The sequence below is a fragment of the Cariama cristata genome, unplaced genomic scaffold (genome assembly GCF_000690535.1).
Source record: "Cariama cristata isolate BGI_N322 unplaced genomic scaffold, ASM69053v1 scaffold36576, whole genome shotgun sequence".
In the NCBI taxonomy this organism is placed as follows: Eukaryota; Metazoa; Chordata; class Aves; order Cariamiformes; family Cariamidae; genus Cariama; species Cariama cristata.
This window is the reverse complement of record NW_009622165.1, coordinates 64-8030: the sequence shown is the minus strand read 5'-3', so window position 1 is coordinate 8030 and position 7967 is coordinate 64. Positions and strand designations below refer to the sequence as shown.

The 7967-nt window shown below is 50.9% G+C and overlaps 1 protein-coding gene across 2 annotated transcripts; it reads left to right on the top strand.

Moving 5' to 3' along the window:
* The first annotated feature begins 437 nt into the window (after positions 1 to 437).
* Positions 438 to 7082, top strand: IST1 (increased sodium tolerance 1 homolog (yeast)). Of its 2 annotated transcripts, XM_009702246.1 has the most exons (9): positions 438 to 532; positions 1174 to 1354; positions 1619 to 1706; positions 2025 to 2108; positions 2464 to 2574; positions 2957 to 3145; positions 4261 to 4353; positions 5548 to 5593; positions 6753 to 7082. In XM_009702246.1, exons 1-9 carry the CDS (start codon positions 445 to 447, stop codon positions 6950 to 6952), a joined length of 1080 nt encoding a protein of 359 aa, XP_009700548.1. In that variant the 5' UTR covers positions 438 to 444; the 3' UTR covers positions 6953 to 7082. The 2 variants fall into 2 exon arrangements, with proteins under 2 accessions (XP_009700548.1, XP_009700549.1); XM_009702247.1 differs by lacking the exon at positions 4261 to 4353.
* The last annotated feature ends 885 nt before the right edge of the window (positions 7083 to 7967 follow it).

Sequence of the window (7967 nt, the reverse complement as noted above, 5' to 3'; positions counted from 1 at the left end):
AACTTTACTGTACTCTGGTGTTCACATCAGTGGCTGGTGTCACTTACCTAGGTTAAATAGACCCAGGCCTTTAACTTCTTGTTTCAGGATATGTTTTCTGACCCTGTTCCTATTTATGGAGTAGTACCAGTTTTTGATCATCTTCTGTCTGTTTCTGGGGTCGAGATTCAGTCTGTCAGAATGGGAATATCCAGGAAGTTTCTGTTCCCTGTTCGCCTTGGTTAGGTGCAGGGTTGTAAAGTAGGAGAGGGAATGGTGAGTGCTGTAGGTCCAGTCATTTGTAAATAACCAGATTCAGGAATAGCAGGCCTGTGCCTGTTTGTTTGGAGAATTTGCTTTTGGATTTCCTGCCTCCCCCCAAGTAAAACAGTGACTGGTGTCCTTCTGACCAACAGCTCTTGGTTCTAATGACTTTCCCCTCTTCTCCCACAGAAAGTGTTTATCATGTTGGGCTCTGGGTTCAAGGCTGAGCGCTTGCGAGTCAACCTGCGCCTTGTCATCAATCGCCTCAAACTGCTGGAGAAAAAGAAGAGTGAGTATTTGAGGGGGCATGTGTGACCCAGGATGCTTTTGGGGCTCAGGACACTTGAGGAGAAGATTTTTCTGGAGTTAGGGTGCTTTTCGTGGGCCAAGTATGGAGTAGCCTTTTGCTCTTTCTTGCTGGACCTGGGCCTTCTGGTCTGCCCCGGTGTGTGAGTACCCGGAGGAGAAGGCTGGTCACAGTGTGGCCTCTGCCCACCTTCCAGGCAGTTGTTGGAGTGCAGTTTATGGGCTGCATGGGGTTGTGTGTGGAGGGACATGCCAGTTTGCCCTGGGGGGCCTTTCCTGGGCCTTCTGTGCTCACAGCATAGTGAGGAACTTCCTGGGTGCTGAAAGAGGCTCTCCCCACCTGCCCAGACACAGATAAGATCCATGGTTCTGATTGATTTTGCAGGGAAATTGAAGGTGTAGGAGTGTTTCTAGCAGGTGAGAGCCCACTCTCCTTTCTCCTGTGAGATAGTGTGCTAGGACCTAGATACAAGGGCTCCACCAAGCCATGGTTGAGTATCTTGCACTGCAGAGGCTCAGTGAAGGAGAGAGAGAAGCTCATGATGGCTTTGTGTGTGGTGGGAACTGTGGGCCGGTACGGAGGCAGCAGCCCCTGCCAGCACAGTGACTGGCCTTGTGCTGTAGCTGAGTTGGCCCAGAAGGCAAGGAAGGAGATTGCAGATTATCTGGCAGCTGGAAAAGATGAGCGTGCCAGGATTCGTGTGGAGCACATCATCCGTGAAGATTACCTTGTGGAGGCCATGGAGATCCTGGAGCTGTACTGCGATCTGCTGCTAGCCCGCTTTGGCTTGATTCAGTCCATGAAGTAAGCTCTGGCCTAGAGGGTATGGTGTGGGAGAGGGTGCAGGCCCCCTGGGCTCAGGGAGGGGTACTGCTGGGGTCAGGCCTGGGGTACAGAAGGGCACCTGCGTTTGTCTTGGTGTCCTAGGGCCTCCAGAGGCCTTTTCTTCCCTGGGCAGGGAAGACTGGAACCCGGCATGGAGGATGGGGACTTTCAGGCTAAACAGATTGAGGGCAGCAAAGACTACGTGCTTGGTGTGGAGACCGGATTGTCTTCTGTTGTCCTTAGGGAGCTGGACTCTGGCCTGGCAGAAGCAGTATCTACACTGATTTGGGCTGCACCACGACTCCAGTCAGAAGTGGCTGAGTTGAAGATTGTGAGTTGGATTGTTTAAGGGGTGTTACACGTGCAGGGTGGGAGTGACGCTGCACGTTGGTGGAAGCCTTTGTCTGGGACTCTGTCATTAACGCAGAGGACATGTTTTTATGGGCTCTGCAGATGGAGACCCCAGTAGAGGTGTCCCTGGAGTGTTAGAGATGGCTACGGCTGCTCAGCTGGGGCACTCAGTGGGAGAAATGAGGGTGATCTGGTGGGGCGGGGGCAGTGGGTGGCTTTAGGGGCTACAGCAGATGTGCAGTGTGTAGTAGGGGAAAGTAAGGGTGTTCATGTTCCCAGAGTTTCTCTCCTGCTGCAGGTTGCTGACCAGCTATGTGCCAAGTACAGCAAGGAGTATGGGAAGCTGTGCCGGACAAACCAGATTGGGACAGTCAATGACAGGGTAATGAACTGGTGGAACAGCTGCAGCCAGCTGGAGCTGGCAGAACAGACATGCCTCCTGTGGCTTTCTGCCCCTTTTTCCTGTGGCCAGTGGCTGATGCATTGGTGCACGGAACCATAGTGCTCAGGTCCCTGGCAGGCAGGACCCTGCTCTGCTGGCTGTGGATGGAGAGGAGCAGAATGCCTGAAGCCCTGGCCTGTGGTTGCCAGCAGCCTCCTCTGCAGCAGCACTGTACTGGGAGGAAAGGCCTCCCCAAGCCCACACTGTGCTCCCCGCAGCAGGAGGCCCTGGCTGGGATAGAGCTCCGCTGTGCTGCCCTGGTCCCACTGAGTGTCTTTGCGCTCCTGTGTTCCAGCTGATGCACAAGCTGAGTGTGGAGGCACCGCCCAAGATTCTGGTGGAGAGATACCTCATCGAGATTGCCAAGAACTACAATGTGCCCTATGAGCCTGACTCGGTGGTGATGGTGAGTGAAGCACCTGCAAGTCTGGAGCTCTCTTCTGTGTTCCGGTGACTGAAATGTCCTATTGGTGCTTTCTGGACTTTCAGAGCACAGGGCTGTGGCATTGCAGCAAACTCAGTGGTCATTGTGCTTTGGTATCTTCTAGGCGACCCTCCCATAGCACAATCCCTGCTCCTTCCCACACCTTATGGCATGAGGCCATAGTCATGCTATAGCCTGATTCCCTTTCTGATTCCCATTAATATCACTGTATAGCTCCTCTGTGCTGTGTCCATGTTGTGTTGTCCCATCTTCTCCCGTACCAAAAGCTGCATCTAATGCTGTTCAGAGGGCTGTGATCAGAACAGAGATGTGTTGGTGAGCAGAATTCTTCCACTCTCTCCAGGCTGAAGCCCCTGCAGGCGGAGAGGCAGATCTGATTGATGTGGGATTCACAGATGATGTAAAGAAGGGTGGCCACGGAGGGGGAGGAGGGGGTGGATTTACAGCCCCGCTGGTACCCATGCCAGTGATGATGCCTATGCCCATGCCAACGCCAAATCCACCCTTCTCCTATGCACCTCCAAAGGGACCGGTAAGTGCCTTTGCTTTGAGCATTCCCTTTTTCTGTGGAAGATGCCCACTGTGGTGCTTAGCCCTGTGCGTGCTGACTGGGAAGTGTCTGTACCCGATAGCTTGATGCATCGGAAGGCCATTGTGTTGGTGTGAAACTGTATGGGATGGAAATTAAGCCAGTGCAGCTGAAGCTTCATGTTGCTTCTTGACTATGGAGGTTCCTACCCCTGTTGTCCAGCCAGTCCTCTTTGCCTTCAGGGAACAGAGGAGTCCAGACTTAACTCCTGAGGCAGTTGTCTGACTGCCAGGCTTTTTACCAGGGGTTGGAGCTGCACTTTGAAGTTGGTAGGCTGGTAGCGTGCCAAGATTCAGTCAAGGAAATCGGGCAAGGTGTGTAGGGTGGGAACAGCGCAGAAAAATGCGAAAGTGCCCTACCTTCAGACCTGCAAGGGAGGGGGACCAGGCCAGTGGCTCTTGGAGATGATTTGTTGTGAGTGTGGAAGGTGGGAGCTGAAAAGGGCACCGTTGTCTGAATTCAGTCATTTTACAGGATGTCTGTGTAGACCGAAGAGTGGCAGAACAGTGGGATGGCTTGGAGTCTTAATATGGTCCCAGCAATGCTGCAGTGTTTTTTCTGGAAAATCTGGGCCAAGTATCATCATCTGGCTGTTGGCCCAGGCATAAATATGCTGAGGGCTTGTGCCAAGTCTGGGTCTTTGAGCTGCTGTTGTGTTACAAGTAAGGTTAATACAAAGACTCGAGTGAGCCAGAGACACTTCTTCCTGTTTTGTGACACTGCACTCAGGAGAAATGGCTCAGGTGTGCTTAATGCAGATTATTACCCCTTTTGTTGTGGTACTTCTAATGCCTTGAAAGATGGCAAGTGTTTAGTCATGCTGGTTCTTTAGAATAACCCACAGTCCTGTTAGCTGAGTCTGGTTGCTCCAGGTGACTACATCTGACTTAATACTTGAGAATCTTTTCCTAGTAAGTATAAAATATGTCAGGTTGGATACTTGCCTGCATTTATCTTAGACTGCTACTTTCTCTGACTCTTACAGCAGCTGTAGGTGTATTGTGTCCCATGGTTGCTCTCCCAGTAGTCTGGTGCATGACTGTAATCTCTCTGTACAGGAGAACTTCAACGGTCTACCAGTGGGGACCTACCAGCCTTTCACTAACATCCATCCACCGCCAATTCCGGCAACCCCACCAACATATGAGTCTGTAAGTGCCTTAGGTGAATCACCATTGTAGGCAGCAGAGGGAACCTCAAAAAGAGTGCAGTGGTAGCCACAGAAAAGGCAAATGTTCACTAAGCACGTTGCTGTCAACCTTTTGGAGCTTTTGGGGTGGTGCTTGTCATTGCTTACGGGTGTGGTGAATCACTGAGTACATGTGATGGGACAAAGACTTGTGAAGAGAAGTTCCTCATTCAGCTGTGTGTTTTGGCTGCAAAGGAAAACCAAGATTTATTTTACTGCATTGTTAAAATGGTGATAAACAGTTAACAAGTAGAGTCCACAAATTCCAATTTATCACCTTCAGTCTGTTTAACTATGGCTTTTGAACTAATTCATAGCTAACCTGGATGACAATTTTGGCTGACCCAGATGATGTGTGTTTAAACGCTCTTTCTTTCCCAGACTTTTCTTGTCCTTGGGGACAACAAAGGAGAGACTGGAGTCTTCTCTTTCTATGCTTGCATATGTTTTTGTTGCTGTGGTTCATGATCATGCCTCTTGTTTTGCTTTCAGTGATGTTCTTGTTTTTGCAGTATCCTGAGTAGGGATGAGCATAGCCAAGCACCTGTGTGAGCTAACACCTTGTACTAGCTGCCCAGTGGCGTTTGAGTCCAGGAGATGCAGGCACAGGTGCAGCAGTTGTTGGCTGGGTAGAGAGAGATGTCACTGACTGCAGCCCACAGGGAATGAGAAGTTACACCAGCACATCTGACCGGGCCGTGGGCCTTTGTCCCAGCTGGACCAAGACCTGAGATGCGGTCATTTCATACCTCGCTGCTGGTTACAAGAACCTGTCTATTGTTTATAAAAGAAAGAAAGCAGGAGCTGTGATTACATGGATGAAGAGGGCAGTCTTCTCCCACTTATGTCCTTGATAAACATTTCAGATCTGCTAGTGGATATGCTCTGTTTATCCAGTTCCAGAATATGGCTGGTGAAGCTGCTTTAATTGACAGGGCGGGAGAGGAAAGTCCAAGTACTGCCTCCTTGATTGATAAGAGAGGCAGATTCCTCTGAGTGTGCTGGAAGCCAGGGTTCCCTGCCTTCTTGGGAAGAGGTGTGGTATGCATTGCTCTGCATAGGTGTGGCTGCTGTTGTCCATGAGCAGTGCGTACATGCCTACCTGATCCTGTGCCTGGTAGGAGAGTGAGCTGTGGTAACTGAGAGTCTTTTTCAGATTGATGAGCCTAATGCTGACAAGGACTCTTCTGCGCCGGTGGCTGGTGAGTATGTCAAGAGGTATGGGAAACTTAGGGTGGTTTGGGGCTGTGGTTAGCTCAGGATCCTAGTGTCCCTGGGAGGAAGCTTTCCATATAGGGAACAATGTGTAGAACTCGATGCAGCTTGAGAGCAGGATTTGAGTTTGGAAAGGACTGATGGAAATGGGGAGTATCCTCTCAAAACAGGGAGGATCCAAACTTCCACTGGGAAACTCAAGAACGAGAGTCTGGCTTCGCAGTCAGTACTGGGTCTCCTGCTTAAGCTGTCTCAGCAGACCAAGTACAGGGCATTGGAGGATAAAGTGAGAAAGCAACAGCTCTAAGTGATAATATATTTCTAGACAGCATAAAGAATATTGTTCTGCAGCAACAGAATGGAAGAAGCACTAGGAGGGTAGATAGGTGTGTGTTAATGTCAGTGTTGAGGTTGCATACAGCAGAGCAGGACTAGTAGAGATAGCTGTTATCCCTTGGTCCATCTGTCTAAAGGCTTACGAGATGCTTCATGCATAACAACTGGATCATAACAAAATTCTCCTGCCTTGTACAGTGTGATTCTGCTCTGTGTGTTTTGAAACCACTTATCTCTAGCACTTGACAAGGGTAGAGTGGGTTTTTAGAGTAAGCAGACCCTTGCCAGCTCCAGCAAGGATTTCTGATGATCTAATGGAGTCCTCTGAGGGGTGTTGGTGAGGTGTGCTGAAGAAGCTAGGCCTATGGGTGGACTGGATCTGGCTGTGCTTCAATTTGACAGCTGGGTGACAGCATGTGATACCTGCATGTGTCTTTAGGAGGTGTTGAGATGGAGAAAACCGGGAGTTTGAATCCCCATGATCCAGTCCAGTGAGTATAGGCATGTGGGAGCTTCAGCCCACCTGCAGCTGGCTATGGGCAATGGAGCGGGATCTTCTGCTGTCTGGTGCAGCCATAGGGTAGGGTCACCAGTCGATCTGCCATGGCTGCAGCCCCTTGCAGCCCTATAAACCTGGAATGTGTTTTTCCCCATTGAGTCTACATGCAGTTGGAGGTGCGTGACTACTGGTCATGTTCAGAAAAACACACTGGTCTTTTTGATAGAACGACCTTTCTTTTGTGTGGCTCTTCGGCCTGGTGAGAGTGTGATGATGGTGAGGTGAAATGATATTTCTCTTATTCTAAATAGGGCCTGGGCCCAAGTCAGAAGCTTCTCCTAAACCAAGAGCTGGAGCGTCTAATACCTTTGATAACTTTGTGCTGCCTGAATTGCCATCCGTGCCAGATACTCTGCCAACAGCATCTGCCGGCGCGAGCTCTTCTGCCTCTGAAGACATTGACTTTGATGATCTTTCTCGGAGATTTGAGGAGCTAAAGAAGAAGACATAAAACGGACTGGGCTGTAACTCCAGTGTGAGGGGCAGGAGCTGTGACAGCTGCTCCTCTCTGAAACAGACTTCCCTTGAAATTGGTTTCCTCTATTAACCTCAAATGAACTTGCTCTTCTTTTTGAGCTCTCTTCCTGCTGTACTTAAACCAAGTGCTGCCGCTTTCATGATCTTTGTTGCTCCAGGAGGTGAACTGAGGGGAATCTTGACTGGAGCAGGGAACAGCCCCTCTCAGTCTGGGTAGCTATATAGGGAAGCTGTGCTTGATGTTTGGGTGCCATTCCTGGCTGCCTCCACAGTGACTCTGTGCCCCCTCCCACAGGGAATCGAGGTGAAGGCTGAAACAGGACGGTGCTTCCTCCTCTCCCCTGGTGGTCTCAAGGGCAGTGTTGTCCACAGGCTGCCCCTCTGCTCTATGGCCTGTGTGCTAGGGGTTATTAATTTCCTTCGGTAAGACTTCTAATTATTTGGGGCTGAGGCAGGGAATATGATCATGAGGAGATGTGGCATTGCCCTTGAGGCTGTGCAGTACGCTTGCACTTCTGCCATCTCCCTGGCTCCAGCTGTATCTGGTTCCAGTTTGCCTCATGTCCTCTTTCACTCCCAGTGGACTCTCGGGGAGCCCTCCACGGCCTTCTCCGTATTCTAGGTGCGGGGGTCTCTTCCCTGTTTGCAGGAGGGTGGCACTGCAGTTTCCTGTTCAGTTTTTTTCCCGCCGGGAGCAACGCAGCGTGTGCTGGCTGCATCGGCTGCTTTCTCACTGGGCACTAAACACGTACGGAGAGCTGAGGCCAAGGGGACTCTGACAGGATATGTGGCAGCGGCTCTGCTTACCCCTGAGCGCACCGATGGGAGAGCCCTGGCCTGAGCACTGGCAGAGGGCTCTGCAGCTGGGGCAGCTGCTGCTGTCGGCCGCTGTCGCTCCTGTGCGTCGGAGGGGCTGCTGGATGGGCCATGCTCTCTTCTGTGTAATGTGTCTGTACGTAACACTTTCACACAACTCCTCTCCGGAGTTT

Excerpts from the sequence above, each read along its gene's own strand:
- IST1 (XM_009702246.1), top strand. The coding sequence starts at position 445 with ATGTTGGGCTCTGGGTTCAAGGCTGAGCGCTTGCGAGTCAACCTGCGC. Across the intron at positions 2,575-2,956 it reads AGCCTGACTCGGTGGTGATG|GCTGAAGCCCCTGCAGGCGG; the intron begins GTGAGTGAAGCA and ends CACTCTCTCCAG. Across the intron at positions 5,594-6,752 it reads CTCTTCTGCGCCGGTGGCTG|GGCCTGGGCCCAAGTCAGAA; the intron begins GTGAGTATGTCA and ends TATTCTAAATAG.